Source organism: Bombus bifarius, unplaced genomic scaffold, assembly GCF_011952205.1.
Source record: "Bombus bifarius isolate JDL3187 unplaced genomic scaffold, Bbif_JDL3187 scf7180000008381, whole genome shotgun sequence".
Classification (NCBI taxonomy): domain Eukaryota; kingdom Metazoa; phylum Arthropoda; class Insecta; order Hymenoptera; family Apidae; genus Bombus; species Bombus bifarius.
The window spans coordinates 193,467-219,233 of NW_022884630.1; the positions used below are offsets into that span (position 1 = coordinate 193,467).

General features: G+C 36.1%; 1 protein-coding gene across 2 annotated transcripts in view; it reads right to left on the reverse strand.

Annotated features, from left to right (window-relative positions):
• The window catches only part of LOC117212822 (putative aminopeptidase-2), a 74,989-nt gene that overhangs the window by 41,887 nt on the left and 7,335 nt on the right, over positions 1 to 25,767 (reverse strand). For both annotated transcript variants that reach the window (XM_033457881.1, XM_033457880.1), the window contains exons 6-13: positions 23,749 to 23,984; positions 21,812 to 22,185; positions 18,535 to 18,815; positions 5,719 to 5,903; positions 4,899 to 5,066; positions 4,369 to 4,521; positions 3,013 to 3,636; positions 75 to 233 (exon numbers count right to left, since the gene is read on the reverse strand). In XM_033457881.1, the coding sequence (XP_033313772.1) occupies positions 75 to 233; positions 3,013 to 3,636; positions 4,369 to 4,521; positions 4,899 to 5,066; positions 5,719 to 5,903; positions 18,535 to 18,815; positions 21,812 to 22,185; positions 23,749 to 23,984 (2,180 nt within the window). The remainder of the gene's footprint in view (positions 1 to 74; positions 234 to 3,012; positions 3,637 to 4,368; positions 4,522 to 4,898; positions 5,067 to 5,718; positions 5,904 to 18,534; positions 18,816 to 21,811; positions 22,186 to 23,748; positions 23,985 to 25,767) is intronic.

Below are 25,767 nucleotides of genomic sequence, written 5' to 3' on the forward strand. Positions count from 1 at the left end.
AACGAATATTATACGAGTTTATATAAAATAAAATATTTCTATCCTTTTAGTATTAAAGAAAAAGTGTTACATACTGATTTTGATACACATATTCCATTGGCATATTGCTAATGGCGGTGTAGTTCTGTGGTAACAGGACATTCATTGTGAAGTTTGCCTTCATTGCTGGTTCATCGAAACAAGGGAACATCTTTCGAGCTCCAACTGGTTCCATGTGTGTGGCAGCTAACCACCTGTTAAACAAACAAAATTGTTTTCATTACACAAAACTCTAACAAAATCGGGGATATTACTAAAGATCTTACATATATCGAGTGGCTTAAAGCCAACAACTTTACACAAAATATTGTAATATTTTTCAAACTCCGTAACGTCGCACATAAACAGAAAAATACGAGGTACATAAGTTCTCGTCCATAAGTGTTTCGGCACGTCCATATTATTGCAAATGTATGTAAAAGATCTTTTGAGAAAAAAATATTACCGATTTCGACGTGTGTTAAGAAGTATGAAATAATTTATATTTTATTTGTATTTGTAACAACGATTAGGATCACTTGTTTTCATCATCACTTACTAAACAGCATATTAAATATATTGCAAGCTTTTCGAAGGCGACGCAATACGCCTTAAAATGCTTCTAGTACAACAATACTTGAGCGCCATACTGGAAAAGTTCAACTCGTTTATATTTATATTATTCAAACTTTAATTCGTTTGTATTTGCATTATTCAAATTTCAACAAGTTCATGTTTAATTGCATTAAATTACACTGCATTATAACGCAATGTCACAAAGAACATGTTTTAATACTGGGCAAATTGAAAACCGCCGCTTGTAATATACGTACGGATACAAATTATGCTTGATGTATTAATAGTGCACAAGTTAGTGGAATTATATATACAGCAGCTTTGCCAATAGTTCAAAATACAATCGTTACAATGACTGAGTTGCATTTTTAATTTTGCGCCGTCTTCAACAAGGTTGTAATATGTTGAAAATGCCGTTGAGTAATTAAATGAGTAATCTTAATCGTTGCTGCGTATGTGCCTAAATAAAATACAAATAAAGTATAAATTATTTCATGATTTTTAGCGCATGTCCAACTTGGTAACATTCTTTTCGAAAAAATTGTTATTTCATATTTCTTAATGGAGCGATCAATACTAATACAGGACAACCGTAAAACGATTTCCATGTCATTAAGAAGAGAGTAATTTATTTCTATCTATTTATTATTTATTTCAATTCTTAATTCTTATTGATGAATAAAAAACTGTTCAGTCCCGCATGTGAATAAGGAATAGAGCAACTGTACTCCGTCAGCGATATACTTTGAACAATGATAGAAAAGGATATTTCTATAATTCTATAATTCGCCCAAAAACGAATCCGCAGAATAATAGTTCTTGCGACGGAAACACGAATCGAAGCCTATATTGAAAAACGCAATTTGAAATGCTTGCCCAGATTGCTTCTTTGGACTCATCTTGGTATTAGTCCAACAATTGTAGAGCCATCTCTGAATATACGAAGATGAAATTGGTGAACACCAAATTCTTTGCAATGACAATAGTTCACTATGAACAAATTGGAGAAATTTTGCAAACGGGCTGATTATCCCTAGGCGATGCGGAAGGTTTCATTTCGATAGCGCAATTCAATCCTGAGTAATCAATGAATATATACAAAAATTGGATTTTTGCAAAAAAAATAGTTTAACAAATGCAAAAAAGAATGTTGTCGCTGGATCAGTGGAAGAACATGCCCTACGAGATGTAAAAAGACACATCCCCATTGGTCATACAGTTTCGGAGAAATAAACATACATAAAAAGAAAATAAATGTCGAATCGAGATACCTTCCTTTTTTACAAAGTTGGTATAAAAATATATTTCAAGTAAAACTCTTTAATCTAAGATTGAGCACTGATTTTATGCTAAATGACTAGTAGAGGCTGAAAAAAATATACTAGTATAATAGTATATATCAACTAGTATAAATAAAACAACACTTAGGTTGGATGAAAATTGGTCCTACGTAGATAGCTGAGTTGAATGACTTCGAATATGCAAAAATTACGTCTATTCAACATTAGGAGTAGCTTCAATATATAATTTTAATGTATAATAATAATATATAATAATATTATAAAACATAAGTATTTGCAGTATTTGATAAAGACACTTAATTGTTTATTAAAATAGGACTATATTCCAATACTTTTTATAAATAGAATAGAGGTGTGTTCCTTGTTTTAGAATTATTTCATTATAACCTTCACAATATAACAAAAATATAAATTTTTCGATCAAATTGCACCAAGTGTCTAAATATTTATCGATAGCAGTATGCTACGCTACGAGGCTTACTATAGGCCGTATTCCTAACCGTCGCTCGTGGCACTACAATGTCGCAGACAGTCTTATCTGACTGACGAAAGATACACAATGTAGCTGCAAGCGCATAATTCATTAAGCAGCGAGTTCCAGAAATGTCGATTCGTTTAACGTGACCGTTATTTCATATACACAAAGAAGATGGCATACGTGACCATAGGCGCGAACGGTGGCGTGACCCGAGCGTAGTGGGGGTCGTCTCTGAGAAAAGACAGAAAGAGATCGAAGGGCAATCAGTGTCATTTGAGGATTCAAACATGGAGAAGTTCTGACGAATAAAATTAAAGTCGATTAGTCTAACAAATGCATCAAGAAATATTATAAAGTCGGGTCAAATTACTAACAAACTAATTGTATAATCGATAAATAATTTGTGGCGTGTTCATTATATTATTTTTAAATATTGTCAAATATACAAGTTTATGTTAACCATGTTAATTCAGTGTTAAACTCATTGAACCACCTCTGTTATCTTAATCGAAACAGGGGAACGACTAATTCGCGGCGTCGATTATTCGAATCGTAGCGAGAATTTACGCCTCTCGCTGACGCGTTTTCCTCGCGACCGCGTCTCTCCGCGATCGGACACAGTGTGAGTAAATTATTTACCTTGTTTGACCATCTTCATCAATGTACGAACTTCTATAAAATCCACGCATGTCTTTCTCATTTAAATATCCCCTATATTCTATCGTAGTAAGTAATTTTTGTCCAACTTGCAATTCTTTTCCTAGCTCGATGACTAGGAAATCATACTTTTCGTAAACATCAGTTTTTACAATAACAACATTCTGACTGTCTACGACTATGGATATATTTTCATGGATTAAGCCTGCTGAATGTAAAGTGATATTCTTCGTTTTGTTCGTAACGGTTGCTTTAATCTTCACTGATCCTTTGAATGTAAAATTGTCGAGTTCGCTTAAATCAGTGGTTATCCAGATGGAATAAGAGTTAGGAGTAATGCTCGTGGGTAGACGATAATAATCTGTATCTTGGCGGTGCTTGTCATTGAAATCAATTACCCATGACATAATTGGTCTAGTGTACTTCTTCAACCACGACAATTCGTATTTTGCTAGTTCTAACGAATTGTTCAACGAATTTAAGATATTCTTGAATTCAGCTTGGCGTTGCTTGATCAAATTTTCGAATTTATCCACTAATTTTTGAGTGGAGAAACGTTTGGAGGCTGATGACAGGATACTTGAAATTGTCTCTGTTCCATTATAACTGAAACAGGTGTTTTATTATATTAATATTAATATTTATTGGACTGCTAAAAAAGTCATGGTGAAATTTAAGAAAAATTATTTTAAAAAGTACTTGTTTGGAGAATTCGCAGTGCAATTTAAGATAAATTTAAAGATAAGATATTAATTTGAATAATTCATAGACAAATGAAGAAAGACTTAAATGTAGTAGAATTAGAATTTTTTGTTTTTAAAAAACTTTGTATTTAAAAAAAATTCATAAAATCGTAATACTGTTACTTAAATTTTATATTGCTAAAGAACTTTTCATTCGTTTTGGTAATTGATTAATTCAAATGGTTTTGCAGTACTCCTCATTATTTTATTTCTTGACATTAAAAAAAATGTGGAAAGAGTAAATGATAAATTTGATAAAGTTGAACAACTGTTGAAGTTGAACATTTTAGCTGGGGATGAGATCCAATATTTTTAGGATATTGTCCAATTATAGTTTAATGATGTCTTATTAAGAAACGCCTTTTCTACTAATTAGTTTTAAATTTGCCTCACTAATTGCTACATTTATTGTAGTATCCTAGAAATATTTCTCCCAAGTTAGCATATTTTAACAATTCTGGAAACGCTACGACTTTTCCAAACGTGTAAAATGTAGAATTAAATTATATTATATCAATATTTACTATAACAACAAGTAAGTAGCATTAATAGAAGATATGAAACGATACATTTTTTTGTTAAGTTTAGAACATACAATTTGATCATTTCAGTGGAATGTTTCGCGACGAAATTTAACACAAACTCTGCGCCAAAAGCACTGGAACTGTGAACTGCGGAGAACACGGCGGAATTGTCTTGCATTCGAATTCTGCCTTCTTCGAAATTCTTTAGCGCGTATAACAGGTATCTGTAAAAGTAATATAACAAAATCGTGAACCCTGAACGATACATCTCTATGTGTAATAAAAAAACTACGAATGTTTATGCATTTCTGATGTTTAAAGATGTCAAAATGCTATATATGCGGATTATGTATATATATACAATGATATTACACATGTATATATTTTTGTATGGGCATATATATACATGTAGAATATCATTATATGTAAATGCATGTACATATGTATAATATCCGAACTAAAACATACGTTGCAATATTTAGGGGACAAAACAAGTTTCTATTTAGGTTCTTATTTAATATCACTTATTTAATGATATCCATAATATCAATTTGCATAAACATCGGCTGTCTAATAATATAAGCAAGAATAGGATTCTAACTTCTCTAAGAGAACAACATCCTCGGTACAACCGAGTGCCTCTAGTATAACCACTTGTTCAGTTGCGGAGTTTGAATTATTATATTTATCCCATAAAAATTCCCAGTCTTCTTTCGTTCCATATTTCACGCCCATGCAATATGCGACAGGTCGCTGGTTGGGTTTAATCCTAAAAGGTATAGTAATAGGCGAAATTAATTATTAATTTACCACCACAATCATATACATTTTTGTTATTTCTACTGCCACAAGTAAAATATTGTAATCTCGAGTTAGTTAGTAATTCTATTTCCTAATTAGTAATTTAGTATAACTATTCTATTTAAGAATATATATGACTGTTAATATGTTTTAGAATTGAAATGGAGGTTTTACAATTTTCTATTAGATTGTAACCATAAGATAAGAATTCAGATTCAGATATGAACGATCTATAGTTAAAAATGAGTGTATTAAGCTGTATTTATCTTAGTATTATTATAGAAACAATTATATATAATATCATTATACATTGATTTATTTATACATTTAATTATCGATTATTAAAAATAAGTGACTGAGTGCAAGTTGATGTATTGATGATCCATTTAGTTACAAAAAAGACGAAGAAAATAATTTGAAAGTACAAAACCGATATATTTTTCTCATAATAATACAATTCTACATTTTATATCAGTAATTCCGTGTATATAACACAAATTCATATAGTATGACATTTTTTAAGAACTTAATGACTGTGTTATACGAAAATACCTGTTTTGAGATTGCTTATTAAATTTGTACCAGGCTTAAATAATATCGACAAACTTTAATTCCCTTACGTTATGTTATATTTTGCCCATTGCTGGAACATTCTAGTGAATGTCTGCACGCAGGTTTCGTGACCATAGTTGCAAGCCCACTTGTTCAATTCACCTCTCAATAATACTGTTAATCTATCGTCACTTGGACGGTCCACATACCCAATATCTTTGTATACATCTTTGATGAGGATGAGAACAAATTCCTATAAGATTTAATTGCGGGGATCATTGAAAAATCGGCATGAGTTACGCAGGATGTGTGAATATTTCCATTACGATTAAAAATTTTTTTCAATCTAATTGTAAATAGAACTTTATTTCACCTATTAAGTTGTTCGAAAAGTTCCTGTTGTTTCTGACGAACTTTATTTTATATTTTTCTAAAATGGGAGGGAATTATTTATTATGAATATCTATCATATAGCAAAACATAAAATTTGAACAAATAGGAACTATAAATAAGTACAGTAATCTAGGAAAGACATCTAGAAATTACAATGCAAATTGTTGAAATAAAAAGTAGTGGTTAAATGGGATGTTCTGCCACTTCTATCCCATTTATAATATCCACCGAATAAAACATGGTCCGCATGTTATTTATTTTGATTTTTACATACTACTACTTAGATTGATTCATCACTAATAAGGGAAGAAGAAGTTTTGAAAACTCGATTATGATATATAGTAAACTCATTGGCAAAAAGCAGGAAAATAATATTAATTCTATATATAAACGTACATTATTTTTTAACTTTTTTAAAATTTAACTACGAATTTTCCAAACAATCGAATATTATAACACATATCGGGTTGAAACATAAACTACCCTCCGATTTCAATGATTTTTGGACATGTTGTAGAAGTCGATATTTTGAATAACTTTTCTATATAAATTTTTTTCTTACGTATGCATGGTGTTCGGCTACAAGTGTAAAAAAGTTTAAAGGATAATTCTTGATGTTAAAACAAGATAGAAATCAGGAATAAAAAAATTGTGTTTCCGGCTTTGTTCTTTAATTATTGGCAATTAAATATTAGCCGAGATATCCCTGTGCGCGAGCAAACCTCCTTACATGAACTCAATTAGATAGGTCAGCCTATGCAGCGGGGTGCACAGGGATGCTCAAATCGAACGATGCATAAGCAGCAGCTTACCTCGCACAAGTCGCAGAAAAGAAGATTATGACATTTGAAAACGTTAAACCATTTTAAGTATGAAAAATCGTTGATTAAACGTTATTCCTGCCTACTCATTAAAATCCATAACAGCATATCGAAAACCGTCTCATGAGATTTTCGAATAGAGAGGATTAATGTTTATTCTAATCCTTTGCCTCCATAGTTAATTAACAAATAACAGCATATCTAAACAATTTTTATACAAATTTCACACACGCACTACAATTGTCCCACCCGCGGGTGTCCACAAAAAAATCACACAGGGCTAAATTTTAAATGTCAGCAACTAAGAAGCAAAGCCGAAAAGTAATTTTTTTATTTTTTATTTTTATTTCATTTTATCTTCAAGGATTAGCCATTAAGTTTTTTAAGTCTCTAGTCGAAGACCCTGTGTAACAGTAATAGTATAATAATATGGGATAGTGTGATGTCAGGGAATGTCGAGGCGTGAGGGGTAATTGTTTATTAACGTTGTCAAGATATGTTAATGTTGTCAAGGAGTGTTGTGAGCATTACCAAGGTATGTTAAGGGAAAAATGAGCATGGAAAATGCTGTCAGAGTTGAATTTATCGTGGTCGTGTTAAGTTCGTTGTGTTGTGTCGTAGAATTAGTGAGAAACGAATACGCGAAACGCTGTATTATATTTGATTTCGTGAGAGTGCAACGATATTGTATTTATCATACTGTTTTCTATAAACTTATAATATAGCATTCCTACAAATTGGGGGCTCGTCCGGGATTTATTTTTAAAACCGTGCCAATCTAAAATTTCGGGAAGCGGTGTGATAAGAGATCGTTAGCTGTTGCTAATAATATCGTGTGTATTCAAAGACATTATTGTAAAGTCTAAGATGGCAAATTGTGAAGAGGAAAAATTTTCTAGTGAGGAGAATCTAACGATGGAGGAATTAAGAAACAAGCTTGCTCAGATGAATCTACCGATATCTGGTGCAAGGTCAATGTTGGTAGCCAGGGCTAAATCGAGCGTGTGTGTAGTGCTGGTCAATCAAATCTCAAAGAGCAAGCGAACGGTGAAAGGTCTGCGGAGAAGCGTGGTTCGGGGACCATACCAACAACTAAGCGAGATCGAGATGTAGGCAAAAATCTCGAGAGGCTTAGGACAAAGGAATTAAGAGAACGTCTAGCTAGTATGGGACTAGAGACGAAAGGAAGAAAAGCTGAATTACGTGAGCGACTACAGGCGGCCTTGGTAGAAGATGCGTCGTCGGAGGAAGAAACTGACTACAAGAGTGAAACGGAAGACGATGAAGAAGGTGAAAGTGAACGCAGAAGGAGCGCGCGAGATATACATCAGAATTGTGACAAATGCTGTAGAAAGACACGTAGGCGTACAACATTAAGTTTTCAGGATGTCCAAGACGCCTTAGAAGTTTCTACGGGCGAAAACAATGAAAATATCAGTCAATGGTTCAAGACGTTTGAAGAAACGGCAAGCATGTGTATGTGGACAGAAGAACAGAAAGTAATTTATACAAAAAAGCTGATGAGAGGATCTGCAAAAATATTTGTGAATCGTGAGTGCCATGCTAGAACTTGGCGTGAATTAAAAAGAGGACTAATAAAGGAATTTTCAAAAAAATGTAATACTTGGCAAATACACCTTGGCAAATAATCTTTAATCTCTCTTTAATCTTGGCAAATAAAAGAGATGACGAAGGATGTACGGCCTACATGTACCGAATGCTTGGAATAGCTAGTCACGTGGATATGGAAGAAGCAGCGAAAATGCGGTACATCGTAGAAGGAATAAGAGACAAAGAAGTCAATAAAGACTTTATACTTTATACTTTATGGAGCTAAATCAATGAAAGAACTAAAGGAAAATCTAATCATCTATGAGGAACAAAAATCCCGCATAGCAGAGTCGTCTGTGAGATCGGTCACAGCAGAGGACAGCAGAAAAAACAGGCAATCTAGAAGAGTAGTGAAGTATAGAAGGTGTCATAATTGCGGCGATAGGGAACATGTGAGTGCCGATTGTCCGAACATATCGAGAGGTCCTAAATATTTTAAATGTAGAGAATTCGGATGCATTTCATCAAACTGTGCAAATATACTAAAGGATAAAACGCGTTATGATGGGTGGAGAAATGAAAATAAAAAAGGGGTCAAGCAAATAAAGATTATGAACATGAATGTAGTGGCAAAGATAGACGACACAGGAAGTGATCTTAATTTAATAAGAATGAGTATGTATTTGCGTTTAGGAGCACCACAACTTGAGAAAAGAATTATTAGATTCGATAGTATAGGCGCCGTTGACGTACACACCATGGGACGATTCAAAACGGATATAATGATTGACGGTTTAAAGGCAACGCTAGATTTTGATGTAGTTCCCGATAACTTCTTGGGACACGATGTACTATTAAGTATTGAATTAACTGAACAAATGCAAGTAAGAGAGAAAAAAAGTAAAGTTTAAACAAATTAAAAAAGAAATACGTGAGAACCAGTGTGCTGCCGAAGGTAGTGAATGGAATGAAGTGTTAAATATAGACGTATGTAGTAAACAAAACGACCGAGATCTGGTCGAGTTGGACCATATTGAAGATAAAAAAACCAGAGACGATATTAAAAATTTGATTAGTGAATATACAGTGACGAAGAAAAAGGACACAGGTGTACGCATGAAAATCATACTTGAAGATGATGCACCAGTATACCAAAACCCACGGAGATTGTCAGCAGAACAAAGGAAACAGGTTAATAAAATCATCGATCGGTGGTTAAGTGAAAAAATTATACGTCATAGTGTGTCAGAATATGCAAGTCCTATTGTGGTAGTGGAGAAAAAAATGGCGAACCGCGACTGTGTGTAGATTATAGATTATTAAACAGAAAAATTGTTAAAGATAGGAACCCGTAACCATTAACAGAAGACCAGTTAGGTAGACTACAGAAAGCGAAAATATTTTCCGCATTAGATCTAAAGGACGGGTTTTTCCATGCCCCAATCGACGAGAATAATGTTAAATACACAGCTTTCGTGGTTCCTGATGGACATTATGAATTTTTAAAAGCACCGTTCGATTTGTGCAATTCACCTGCTGTGTTTCAGCGACATGTTCGTGCAGTGTTTCGATCTTTAATCAACGATGGAATTGTGTTAGCGTATCTGGACGATCTTATAGTTGCAGAGACCGAGAGTGAGGCAATTGGAAAACTGAGACAAGTATTAAAAACTGGGAGTGAATATGGACTAAAACTGGCGAAAATGTAGTTTTTTAGTCAAACAAGTGAATTATCTCGGGTACATCATTGAAAATGGAAAAATTCGACCATCGCAGCAGGAGACGTTGACAGTGTCAAGATTTTCAGAACCTAAGACGACCAAGCAGGTACAGAGTTTTTTGGGTTTAGCAGGATATTTCCGTAAATTCATAGAATCGTATGCCGTGATTGCGCGACCATTATCGGAATTATTAAAAAACAACGTTGGATTTAAATTTGGACAGTTAGAGAAGGAGGCATTTGAAAGACTAAAAAAAGCCTTAATTGAAAACCCGGTACTTAGATTGTATCAAGTAGGAGCTGAGACCGAACTTCATACTGATGCTTGTAAAGAAGGATTAGGGGCAATAATGTTACAGAAAAGTGCTGATGACGGTAAATTTCATTCTGTATACTATGCCAGCTGGAAGACGTCCTCCACGGAAGAAAAATGCACGAGCTACGAGTTAGAAATATTAGCGGTAGTTAAAGCATTAAAGAAATTCCGTGTTTATTTACTAAATATACCATTTAAAATAGTGACAGACTGTAACGCGTTTGTTTGGACATTAAAAAAGAAAGATGTATGTTTGCGAGTGGCGCATTGAGCACTTTTAATTGAACAATTTGATTATATAATCGAGCATAGACCAGGTACGGCGATGCGTCATGTGGACGCGCTTAGTCGGAATACAGTAGAAGTGTTATTAGTACAGGAGGGTCGAAGCGGTTTGATGGATCGAATTCGCAAAGCACAAGAAGGAGATCAGGAAATAAAGAAAATAGTTGCGGCAGTACGTGATAAGAAGAAAAATAACTTTACGTTAACGAAAAATGGATTTTTATATCGCGAGACTGAGGGTGGTGAGACAATAGTTGTGCCGAAATCGATGCAGTGGGACATTATCAAATTAGCACATGAACAAGGACATTTTAACAGTGCCAAAACGATGATAATGCTCAAAAGAGATTATTGGTTTCCCAACATGGAAGAGAAAGTTAAAAGAATAATTAACAACCGTATACAGTGCGTGTTGGCAGAAAAGAAGAAAGGGAAAGGCGAGGGAGTGTTATATCCCATAGGAAAAAGAGCTGTACCATTAGATACATATCATATTAATTACCTAGGACCGATGCCGTCGACGAAAAAATCTTATAACCATATTTTTATGATTATCGATGCGTTCACCAAGTTTACACCCAACCAAAACTACTAGAACTACTAACGGAAGAGGCGTTAAGTAAACTAAAGTTGCAGGCATTAATTTTTGGAAATCCAAGACACTTAGTGTTAGACCGCGGTTCAGCGTTCACTTCGAAAGCATTTAAAGAGTATTGTCAAGAGGAAAACATCGAGCACATACTAATTACTACGGGTATACCGCGCGGAAATGGTCAGGTGGAAAGAATGAACGGAACAATCATACCTGTTCTAACGAAAGTTTCTATAAGCAATCCAGCGGAATGGTGGAAACACGTGGGCAGAGTGCAACAAATTATAAATGCAAGCCATAACCGGAGTATTAAGAAGACACCATTTGAACTACTAATCGGAGAATAAATAAGACTTAAGGGAGACCAAGAAATAAAGCAACTGATAGATGAAGAACTGGCGAATATTTTTGAAGAAGATGGCACGAAGATGAGATTAGAGGCCAAGGAAAATATTGCAAAAATCCAGGAAGAAAACAAAAGAACATACAGTAAACGTCGTAAAACTGCCACGAAATATAAAATTAGTGATTTAGTAGCAATGAAACGTACTCAGTTCGAAACAGGTACAAAGTTACTACCAAAGTTTTTTGGGTCCATACAAAGTAACATCGGTAAAGGGCAAGGACCGTTACGAAGTTATCAAAGTGGGTGTCAACGCCGTTAGCCGCGCTGGAAACACTCGTTCCCGGCCGATCACGAAAGTTAAGCAGCAGCGGTCACGGAGCGGTCTAGGATGGGTGACCGCTCCGTGAGGCGTTGACGAAAGAAGGAAGGAGGCGCACCGAAGCCATTTTTCCGGGACCATCCAAGGAGCACGAGGCAAGCAGAAGCCCCCGGGACACAGGACTACCCTGGGAAAACACCGATGGATCTGATATTTCTTATAGTCGGGTGGCGGCTGGCCGGTGCCCGCGACACTAGCCAGTTCGCCGATCCGGTGCGGAAATTTCGGAGAAGTTGGTGGCCCCCACGGAGTCCTGTGAGCATCCCGACGGATCTGATATTCTCTCATAGACGGATGGCAGCTGGCGGTGTCCGCGGCACCTGCCAGTGCGCCGATCCGGTGCGGAGAATTTTCGGAGAAGTTAGTGGGCCCCACGCCTGCCAGGACCACGTCGAACCAGGAAGAGGCGTCAGGGGACGGGGTCCCAGGATGACGCAGCAGGAGCGAGGCGCTGGGGGGCGTGGTTCCCCCCCAGCGGTCCAAGAAGAGCAGGACGCCTCCCTTCGACAAAGAAGGAGAGATAGACGCCCGGGGGCAACCGGAGTAATTCGGGAGAGATCCCGGGTGCATCTCGACTCAGGCGTCAGGACAGGCCACCGTGGAGGTTTTAGCCGGTAAGAATCCGGCACTACCCAGCGCCCTCTCCCCGGAGGGGCGCGGGGTGCCTATGAAGGTTTCCTCCACGAAAAAAAAAGTGGGTGAGCAAGTTTTCTGACCGCAGAAAACAAGCACCGCAGCTGATCATAAGAAGCCATGGGTTAAACCATTAAAATTTGACGAGGATACTGAAGATGATGACGATTTTGAAGACAACGAAGGATAATCGTCATCCATTGAGGTTGATAGTCGATGCAGAAAAACAAGAAATCAGGAGCGCAAGTGAAATTAGTAATATTGGGCATATCTGAGGGCAGATGGGTTTGTTAGAATGGCCGAAGTTGTGAGATAGTGTGATGTCAGCGAATGACGTGGCGTGAGGGGTAATTGTTTATTAGCGTTGTCAAGATATGTTAATGTTGTCAAGGAGTGTTGTGAGCGTTACAAAGGTATGTTAAGGGAAAAATGAGAAATGCTGGAAATGAAAATGAAAATGGAAAATGCTGTCAGAGTTGAATTTATCGTGGTCGTGTGAAGTTCGTTGTGTTGATGTGTCGTAGAATTAGTGAGAAACGAATACGCGAAACGCGATATTATATTCGATTTCGTGAGAGTGCAAATATTGTATTTATCATACTGTTTTCCATAAACTTATAATATAATATTCTTAACAATAATATTGTAGTATCATGGACGAGGGGGTGTTGTGTGGATTGTAAACAAGCGGTTCCTGAGGTGTGAATTATAAACAAGCGGTTGCTGAGCATGTACGTAGTGCGGCTAAGTCAAAAGACAACGGGTTGCTAGGGGACAATAAACTGTGTTGTTAGCGTTGTTAAGAGAGAGTTGAATTTGCGTTGACGAGAATTGTTAATTAATTATCTAGTTGTCTTAATTATAATACATTACTACGATTAGTTTATGTTAAATAACCATTGCTTTCTGTTTAATTAACATCTGTTTAATCCATTAATTATTAATAAACTAATTGTGATAGTTTACGATACTACAATATTGTAGTTCAATTATGGCCGAATAACAATAATACTATAATAATATATAACATTATAATTCATGATATCTTTAATATAAATAATTAATGTTATAATGATGAGACATTTTATTTCTGATTTGATTGCTTGGGAGATATCGGGTGTGTTGTCAGTGTTGTCAAGGATCATTGTCAGCGTTGTCAAGGAGCGTTATCAGCGCTGTCAAAGAGGGTGGTCAGTGTATTTAAAAGAGAACCATTGTAACGAGATTAATTAGTAACGAATAGTGACTGCGTAAAGATAGATTGACGAAGCATCAAACGATATTGTAACAATCATACCTGTTACGTCGCATGAGATGGTTCGTGCGACGTCCTTCATTGCCTGGCAGCTTACGGTCTACGTACCGTCATTTCAATCCTCAATAAACCTAAGGACCCACCATAAACCTTAACTTTTTAACTTAATTGTTAACACATGTTTTCAAGTTAATGTGCTTATCCGGAAGGATTTTCTAATCCTATAAGTGTTTTCGGTTTATGGCTGGTCCTTAGATAAGTCCTTGAGTTTATTAGGCCCTCTTAAAAATCACGGAGAAAGTGGGTAGCCACCTAATGGGAAAAACGAATATTTGTCTAACGAAAAAGCTGGTTTTTCCCACGAACATGGTCACCCACGAGCCACGTTGGTAGGAAGCTTCCTCCTCATACTTTCATTCATTAACGTGGGTCATAACCAATCGGCATCGTGGATTCCTTGTTCACACTTTCCTGACGCAAAGTGTGACCAAGGAATCCGCATTCTTCGTCCAAGGGCACACCTACACCGAACTTTCCTCCGTACCAACATAAGAGTGACCAGTGAGTCTACATCAACTCGAGTCAGAGGACAGTGCAAGGAACAGCAAGAATCTACAAGTTGAAAATAGTCAATCGACATGAGATATATCACCACTATCGTCAACATGAAAGGAGTCTCAGGTCGTACTCATTCGGAGTTGCCATTTCAAATACTTAAGCTTGTATCACACTGATGAAGTTGTTGGATCATTCAAAATATATAGTAACCTGTTAATAGCAGCGTTATATTCAATCAACTACCCTTATTATCTCATAAGAAATAAGGTATCGAACGATTCGTGGCGTCGATTAATCAAATCGTAACGGGAATTTACGACTTCCGTTGGCGCGCTTCTTCGAGATCGCGCCTCCCCGCGAACGTCCGAAAATACAATACTGTTATCAAACCTACTAGCACTATACCATTTCCTACAAATTGGGGGCTCAGCCGGGATCAACTCGTGCTAGTATTAAATTTTCCGGTGCGCGGTCTGATATCGGTGACGATATCGTAGACAGTTAAAATTAGTGTAGTTTATCATTTGAAGAATAGTGTTGAAAAAATAAAAAATGGCAAATGTTGAAGACGGACAATTGTCAAGTGAAGAAAGTTTGACGCTGGAAGAATTGAGGAGTAAGCTCTCAAAGATGAATTTACCAATATCTAGTGCGAGGTCAGTGTTGATTGCCAGACTGAGTCGAGCGTGTAGTGTTGAACAATCGAATCTTAAGGGATCAACAAGCGGTGAAGGGTCGACGGACCAGCGAGGCTCAGCAACCGTGCTAAGAGCTAAGTGCGATCGAGTCGAAGACGAAAATCTCGAGAAGCTGAAGGCGAAAGAGTTGAGAGTGCGTCTCGCTAGTTTGGGATTAGAAACGACGGGAAAACCCGCACTACGTGCACGGCTGCAGGCGGTCATGGAAGAAAACAATACAAACATGGATGAAAAAGTGAGGTTGAAGACGATGAAGAAGACATAAGAGAACGCAGGAGAAGCACACGAGATGTGCGCCAAGATTGTGACAAATACTGTCTTAAAGCACAGGTTGGATCAACATTGAGTTTTAAAGACGTCGAGGACGCATTAGAAACATTCAGTGACGACAAAAGTGAAAATGTCAATGGATGATTCGAATCGCTCGAAGAAATTGTAAACATGTGCATGTGGTCAGAAGCACAAAAGGCAATTTATGCGAGGATTGTTTAGTTGAGGAGTTTAGTTGTTTAGTTTAGGAGTGATTATGTTGAGAGGATCAACAAGGATACTTGCGAGTATCGAATGCAATGCTAGGACTTGGCATGAGTTGAAGCGAGGACCAATTAAAGAATTCTAAAAAAAATTAATAGTTTGCAAGTACACAAGAGAATTGAGAAAACGAAAAGAAGAAGCGATGAAGCATGCTTGGCTTATATGTACCGCATGTTCGAAATAGCTAGTCATGTGGATATGGAAGTGGAAGCAAAGGTAGAAAAGGGCTAAGATTAGTTATCTACTGTGGCGGATCGATATCAACAAGACGCCGACAGGCCGAGGCATCAACGCGGTCGTAACACCTCCCGGGCGATCCGCGGATACCAACCGTCAACACCAGAGGGCTACTACGACGACAACGAGTCTGCCTGTCTCGCTAGGGATCGAATATACGGGCGCACGATACAAATACCGCACCTAGCGATACTCCCTCTACGTCTAAGGCAGGGACTACCGGGCATAGCCTCACTGACGAGTCTACCGGTAGTCCCGGAACGAAACGCGAATTCTCTTTTCACCTAGCTCCAACTACACTTCCTACACTACGAAGAACAAAAGTGTCGCAAAACAAAGTCGACTGCGAAGCCGGTCAAAACCGAAAACAACAAGGAGCATAGTCAATCTGGAAATGTAGTGAAGGATAAAAGATGTTATAATTGCGGTGATAAAGAACATGTCAGTGCAGATTGACCGAGCAACTCGGAAGGTCCTAGGTGTTTTAAATGTTGTTGGCATGGACATATCGCAGAGAAGTGCAGCAACCTGAGTGAGTCCCTTAAAGAGGTTTGTAGTGCGTGGAGATTGTTACAGACGAAGCGTGGTAAAGACGTTAAGATCGGAGCTTTCGAATTGCCTGCGCTAATAGACACCGATAGCGAATTAGATCAGAAAATTGTTAAATTTCTTTCGGGTCCGAAAGAAATTGTACACCCGGAGAATTTTCGATGAATGTTCTGATAGTCGATGAGCCGTATGTTATGACGGTACATGTAGTTTCAGATACCCTAATGCAACATTCGTTTATTATTGGCGCAGACTTCCTGAATACTGTCGAAGTAAACATAAAGAAAGGAAACGTTTCTATTTGTAAAGTGGAGAAAAAAGATTGTAATAGACTGTCGGATGGAGACGACACAGACGGTTGAGATGAGGTTTTCGTAGGATTCACAGAGTGTTGTGCAAATTATACAGTCGAACAAACAAGACCTAGCACGAGCACGTCAGAAAAATGTGACGGTGGAATGTCAAAGATTCCTTAATATTTTTGAGCGTGATTTCGAAGATAGATGCAAATGAAGTAGCAGCCAAGTCGAAGCAATTTCGAATCGGTGACGAGATCATTCAAGTTTGTAGACATAAACTGCGTGATGAAGAGCTAGGTAACACGTGGGGTGATATTCTTGTGCGCAATTGAAGCGACTCAGAAATGTCGACGCTGAAACAAGGGAAAACGGTTGATGTCTGCGATTCCATAAATGTCATGCAACAGCAAACCCCTTTCAGGTGTAAGATAGTTGATACACTGATGAAGAATGGCGAGAACAAGAGTTTTAAGGAGCGAGATCAGTCGTGCATAGAAGGAAAGAGAAGAATCTGGGAGATTCGGGCTGAAAACAGATGGGTAACAGAAGGTAACAACATACAAGACGGGGGTTCTGGTGGCGATTAAGAGGACGCAGGACGGTCCTGGGCCAAAGCTCCACTCGAAGTTCCTTGGGCAGTACCGCGCGGTGAAAGTTTTAGGAAATAGGCGTTACATAGTGCAGCGGGAAGGCGAATATGAGGGGCCGCAAACGACCTCCACGGCGGATGATCATATGAAGTGTGACTATGATAGATGCGGAGGCAGTGACAGGTGGAACTTCTCAGTTACCATGCAACGTGCAACCGCCGGTCCCTGGGGACAACCTCCTTCTAGTTATTTGGTACAAGGAGGAGGCAGACACGCCGATATACAGGCCGCTATCAGGATCGCTAACATTCCAAGAAGTGTTGTTAGTGTAGGAAGGCCGAAGCGGTTTGATCGATCGAGTGCACAAGGCCCAAGAAGAGGATCAGGAGGATCCCGTGACGCGACTGTCACCCGAGGCAGCCATAGAAAGACTGGGGCGCGAGCGAAATCAGTGATGATGAGTACATCTGATGTTAGATGTATTTGTCAGAATGGTCTATTGTAGAAATATGGTATAGTGCAGTATCGTGGACGGATTGCCTGGGAGATATCGGGTGTGTTGTCAGCGTTATCAAGGAGTGCTGTCAGCGTTGTCAAAAAGTGTGGTCAATGTATTTAAAAGAGAACCATTGTAACGAGAGTAATTAGTAACGAATAGTGACTGCGTAAATATAGATTGATGGAGCATCGATCATACTGTTAGTAAACCTACTAGCGCTATACGTTTCCTACATGTATGGTTATATTAAAAAGAATCAAATTGAGTTTTGTTCGGCTCTGCTTGTGTACTGTGTCACAGGTACACATACATGAGTAGAATTCACTGTAGTGATCCTGACAGTTTTTTGCAAATATTTCGAAAATTAGAAGAATTTGGCGGTAATACGCAAAGGAAAAGTTGTTCTCTACAACATATTTAAAAATCATCGAAGTCGAAGATACCAGCAGCTTTCTAAATAATTACCATACTACATATTTACTATGGAGACTTAGATAGGAGATTTAGATTATTTTAAAGATTATTATCCACTTAAGAACGCATCAGGCATGAAACATTGCTATTTATATTTTAAGTATGCCGTGAATACGTTTAAAAATATAGAATAACTATACGGTACGTTGACAAACCTTAAAATGTTTATAATACTCATTATCTCCAGATAATCGTTGATCAAGATACGTGATCCCAGAGAATGCAGCCTTGAATGGCAAGTAATTCCTTTCTCGTGTAATATATTGCAAACCATCCAAAGTAGTTCGGTAATTAAGCAAACCAGCTCTTGCTAAATTCAACAAATCGTCAACTAGAGCGGCTCTGTTAAGGACATGTATGTTCTGATAGTTTTTACTATTTAAAACATCGATAATGCGATACCAGGAAGCGTTGTCATAATTTACTCGATAGAAACCTGAAAAAATAATTTTGATTTGTGAAATAATGGTTCAATAAGTTTTGTATGTACCATATCAATGATCTTATCGATCTTAACAATGTTCGTATACTCATACTTAATACATACTTTTTCATTTAATTATCTTACAAGCACTATGAAAGTATTTGAACACTTATAGATACTATTAATGAATTATGTACGTTATACGAACTTTTGAAATTTCATGAATATTGTTTTCAGACTCGAGTATCATGATTGTATTAGTAAAGTTTGAAACGAATTTAAAACTATGTATAAAAATTACAGGATATTAAATTGTATTAAATATAATAGAAGTATATATTACAGAAGTATCGCAAAGGTATTAAAATAGCCAATCATTTACTGTATTAGTAAACCCCAATATTTAGCGGTACCATCTACAATAAATATCTCGTAATTTTTATGTATTTCTATTTATTTTTATGTGTTTTATAAGTGTTCAAATACTTCCATGAAGTACAGTTTTTAAAGTATAGTTTACGATGTAGTTTCTGATACTGAATGTAAACGATAAATAAATATAAAATATGTTCATGATATATAAAATAAAATAAAATATATACTATAGAGTTATATGAGATACGCAATGCAAATGAAACTATAGAAAAACTATGTCCTCTCCGAATTCGATAATTTTTAAATATATTATCAGGGGCATAATTTTGAACAACTGTTTCTTGTACATATAACTGTTGGTCAGCCATAGTTCTCGAAAAATTTGCAAAAAACTATCGGTAGAATACAGCGAATACAGTGAAGTCTGTCTTACAGTTGCGCTTCCATGCCAGTGTACTTAAAGTATTGGTTGGCGGCAGCTTAGAGGCGGACGGATATAATGATCTAACCGAAATCTAGTTTTTATTTTTTGCATATGGGCGAGCTTGGGTAAAGCTCCGTTCACAACTATATGTGCGGGACTGTAAGAAATGTCTGCTCGTAATTCAATTAAAATGGATATTACCAATGTATTTGGTTTCGGTTGAGTTATTTTAACTCGACCGCCTCGAGGCGGCTGCAACGCTTGCATAAAATAGTAACGGTTATTCCTTTCATAAGATAATATCAATTATTCAATCTCCTACTATATTTCCAAGTTAATTTGTAATCCTAAGCCCAATACGTTGATGATATTCGTTCCTAATTGGATTATAATAGACATTTTTTATGCTTCGGATATGATTCGCATATGCAATTGTGCACGGAGCTTTATTCAAACCCACCCCTCCCTCGTTTGTCTATATAAATCGAAAATAAATGATAGGTTTCGACTAAGTCATTCTATCCGACTATTGACAATTAAACAGAGCCATACGTTGCCACCTATTCACAAATATCTGCAGAATTCACTGTAGTGATACCGATAGTTTTTTGTGAAGTAGCTAGAGAAAGGTGTATAAAATGTTAAGTTCTACGACATATTCAAAATATTATAGAAATCAGAGATAACGGAACGTCTCTACAATTTCACTATTCTTTTCTACAACAGTATTGAAATTGTTGATAAAAGAAACTAATTTTTACAAATAAATATTTCAATTCGTAATTCGATTATTCCATTTGATAAAAAATTGCAACATTGTGAAATGAAAGCATATAATATGATTAGCTAATAAATTATATTGTACAAGGGAACACAGATTGTCTAATTATCAATATCTTTAAGCACAGAAATATTTCTTTATATATATATTTTTATGTATTTATATCTGCGTTAATAATAATAAACAGCACAAAGAATAATATTTATAAATAATCTCCTCGAACCCTTATTTTTGCAAATTAATTGCAGAAATTTATAGTTTTCTATTTTATGATTTTCATAACATCACTATATAAATAAAACACGATATATTTTACCTAGCAAAAACAAATCTCTGAGGATTTCTATTTTTATAAAATTTGAGATATATTTCACTAATTTCGCTAAAACAAATTTCTTTATCACTATCTTTTGAACCATATCTTACGTATACATGTGTGAAAATAAGGTATCATGATAACAGTCTCACGTCAAATATTCCTATAAAATTAAGTTTAATTTTATCAACGCGTCGTAATAATCCTATAATACTTTCTATTTGAATGATGTTACTACAATACGCCAGATGGACGAAACAAAGAAGGAAACAATCACAGAAAGTGCAAAATAAATGAAGTGGAAAAGTAATCTTTACAAAATAGTTTGCTGAATGCTATCTCAAAATGTTAGTATTGTTCGTTCCTTTTGTATCGTTTAAGTCTTTGCAAACGAAATATTATTTCAATAAAGGAAGTAAATATAATTTGTACTATATATTATCGAACTAATTATATATTATCAGTTTTATACTTTGAATTTCTTCAGTCATATTATTTAAGTTACGTAGATTATCGAAGTAAGATTATCGAAGTATTATCGTAGTTTTATCGAAAGTAAGTGCATTTGTGACTTTTTAATGAATTATAATTTTAGATATGTTATTAGAAATATATGTATATAACATCCTGTTATATTTTATATTTATTTAATAATGAACAGGTTTATTATAAAGAGATAGATCTATACATGAGTGCGTATTGAAGACATTTTAAACGCAAATCCTGGAAAGTATCTATTTTGTTTTTTTTTTTTTTTGCTATAATATCCTTAACATGTAAACGTTAGAACTGTTTACATTAAAATATAACTAATTATGTAAAATAAAATATGATATATTACCCATTTTATAAGGAAGTAATAATTAAAAGTTGTGCACAAATTTTTTAGTTTCTATTCTATTCTATTCTAATTTTTTTGTATCTATACACAAATTTTTTAGTTTAGTTTATAGTCTACGTAAGCAGAGTTACATAATATTTTACCAAAAACTAATGAAAAAGTACAAGTTGTTAATATATTTTTTAATTAAAGAAGTATCTTGACTAGAACAAAGAACTCGGAAGCAGGATTAGTAAAACATAAAATATAAATTTAAATAAGCAATACTCACCAGCTGATTGAACATTGAATATCACCCATCCTGAAGATTTATTAAGTTTAATTGTTCTTTCGCCTTCATGTTTCAACCAATATGCCACATTTACTTGATTGAAATTCATATTTTCTTGAGTAGTCCACGTAATGGGTATCCACCATTTCACGTTGATAGGTGTGGATTTCATATTCCTCAACAAGAAACGTTCTTGCTGCAAAGTAGCCTGACCATTTTCAATGAAGACCTTTACCACCGGAAATCCGGCTTGTTCTGTCCACGTGGACATAATTTCTTCGACAGAAGTACCAAGTTGTATATTATTACGATTGATTTCAGCTTGAAGTTCCGACCAGAGATTTTGTGGTCGCGCCACTTTTTTTTCTGCATTACTGGAATGAATGCAAATCATTGTACTTAGATTACACGTTCGTATTTATAGAAAAACTAGTAATAATATTTTAATGTGAGATTTCTGAAACTATATTTTCGAATTTATCGTTTTGAACATATAGGATGTTCTATTTAAAATACGCTACATATTTACAGCAGTGTACAAAAGTTACTAACAAAGTAGATTTTTCACTTTAAATCGAAAAAAATTTTAACTAATAATAGACATGAGAGCATGACGAGTAAAAGAAATTTAATTAATTAACTATAAATTATTTAAATGACATTTCATATTTCTATTTAATTGCACTTGCAAGTGTTAAATTTTATTAGTTGATCTTATATATGTTATTACAACTGTAAATTGTTTGAAATATGTTGAAATATACGTTATGAATGTATCTTAATATCTACTATAACTGTAATTGCTTGACATTCGTTAAAAAAAAAAAAGACGAAGGAAGAATCGATGAACATTTCTGAAAAAATGTTATGTTATAAAAACGAATATATCTTAAAGTTTCTTCGCTGAAATTGTATAATTAATTTCGGAAATAATAAAAGATACAGCCTTGAACTTAATGACATAATGAAACATTATTACTTGTGATTATCTCTTATCGTTTTGTGGTGGCACTCAACAGAAAATGCCACCACTCGACACTAACTAGTGTCGGACGACGGCAGCGCAGTGGTTAGCGCCTTAGGTCACGAACGTTCGGGACCCTGGTTCGGATCCCGTCGACCGGAGTCCGATTTTTCTTTTACGCATCAAAAATGGAAGAAAAACAGCAGTAGCCCATCAAGCGACATCTACAGCTAGCAGCTACAATTATCACGGACAACGCCAAAACCCCTCAAATTGGTGACCCCGACGTGATCGGCAGCGAAAAGAGGTGTGACCACGATAGCGCTACCGGGACTTCGATCATCGCGAATCTAAGATTGTGGAAATCTGGAGCGAAACCATCTTCAGCAAAACCTCGACACCTCACTTCCGATCGGCGATGCAGGTGACTGGAGACGAGACGATGACCAAGCCAGGAGTGATGTGGCCATTGCAAAGTTCAATGGGCATCACCACCAGCACGTCATACTAAAAAAGAGGAACAGAGGCCTATGACCGCACGCCCCCCCCCCCCCCCTCATAGTTTTCCTATGCAGCATCATCGTAATGGAAAGTCAGTCGTTTGACGCAAGTAGATGGCAACTATCACTGATTCGAGTTGCTCGACATCTTAGGCAACCATCGTCCGAACTTGTATCGCATTGAAACGCATCGATCAGAGTTCGAACTTGCAATCGCGAACCGCGAACCGAAATTAGTAACCGCGAGCTTTACACCACGTGTACACACAGAATATATTGTTAATAAATATTTGTCGTTAAATATATTCGAGTGTTTCTTCAGTACCTATCACGCCCATCGCCTCAGTTTAAAAACTTCGTGTTTCATTGATAACAAAGTTATAATTATTTAATAGTTTTATGCAACTATTTATAATTTTAATATAGTCTCTTTTATAGTTTACCATACTTGTTATAATGAAATTGCTCATTACTTGTTCAAGTAATTTTGTAGCGTAGCATCAAATACATCGGATCCAAAAACGAGATTCATCATTCGTAGGATACTGGCTCCTTTGTTATAAGTAATAGTATCTCCCACTCCGCTAATTTGCGATGAATTTGTGACGTTCCGCGTCATTGGTTGAGAAGACTCGATAGCATCAGCTGCAAGAGCTGTTTGATGTTGCTCCACGAGGAACTGATCTTCCATGTTCCATGATTTCTCGATCTACAAAATGGATTATTTCTAATATCACGAATAGTATAGGATAGTCAACAGGTTATTGAATAATGAAAGGATTTAACAACTAGGAAATGAAAAAAAAAGTTTCATCTATATTTTTCATAATACAAGTTAAATATGAGATATAATGATATAATGGTTTAAAGATACCACGACCGTTAGACCCCTAAAACTTTTTGATTATACTGCTCACTATTATCTATTTATGAACATTCTCATTTGAGCAAATCTTAAACAAATTCTTATTTTTATTAGATATTGTAGCATGATCAAAATCGAAAATATGGAAGAGAATTGAGTGGCACAAAACATTTTTAAAACTTATTCTGACAAACACGCAAAACTGAAACCTTTATTTAATTTCAATACAAAATTTTAGAGAATTGAAGGTTTCACGAGAAGTGGATGATAATGTACGGCTTGTTGCTTCTCTAATATTGATATTAAAAAGAAGCATATACTTTAACATGACATAGTTAGAACAGGGAACAAGCTGTTAGCTTTATAGATTCAGTTTTTTGAAAAATAGTTTTGTGAAAAATCAAAGAGTTACTTAATGTTGTGACCTTTCTGGTCATTAATTGATATTTTTGAAATGTTTAATTCAAAGATCAAGTAGAAATGAGAGATGTCTGTTTAAATGGGATTCATTGATAGTGTTACGCCAGGCGACTCTCTACCTGGCCCAGGTCACACACCGCGGGCCAGACGGACACCAGATGTCCGCTCTTCCGTACGGCGTACCCTCAATATCCTTAAGCACCCGTCATAAACCCGAGTCACTTGCCTGCTAAGGTCCTTCAAAACAAACAAACATCTGTGTCCGAAGCATTTCTAAAGACTATTGTCTACCACGGCGGGACAAGGGAAAGTTAGTTTTCTCACGTGCGCTGCAACTTTCCTCCCACTAACCACTTTCTGTCGAGGGCAGTTAAGACCCTTCGTTTAACCAATTAAAAACGAAGCCTATTCCCTCACTCTCCTAAATAACATCGGCACCAACAAATCCGATGGTCCCGTGCGCTAGACACACCCATCCTTAGCTTTCCTCGGACACAGCATTGTCACTCAACTTCACTTCTTCTACATCGTTGGAAAAGTCAACTACTAAGTATACGCTAATGCCCAACGGGGCAGTCTAAGCATAACGCGAGAGTCGGTCTCGGTATTGTCGAGCATACATTTCCTCTCCTAAATCTCATAGTGCTACGTCCACTAATACACTAAATCTAACTATAAGAGCCCTGCTCTAACGCACATATCTATCTTAGCTTCGTGCGACAAGTTGTTAATTACTTATCTCTCTCTGTCAGTGTAATCTAAGTGCTGGAAACATATAATTTATAATTCTGTGAATCACAGGGTTATACAACCTCAATCACCCCTATTATCTCAACGGAAATCAGGGGATCGATCAATTCGTGGTGTCGATTGTTATAATCGTAACGGGGATTTACGACCCCCATTGACGTCTCTCCTTGCGATTACGTCTCCCCGCGATTGGTCGAAATTACAGATAGTCTATTTTAAATTTCAAAATTGCTTTCTTTTAGTTGGCTGAAAATATGATTTAGCATATATATACTCTATGTTGTTCAATTGAAATCAGTCAATACTCTGCTGATCATCATGTACGTATATTTACATTGTTTGTAAATAAAACTATTACATTTTACTATTGATACTTTACGACTAATAACATATCGATTAAAGATAGTGATAAGTCTAGTAAATAGATATATTTTCTATTCCAATTTAAATTAAATTT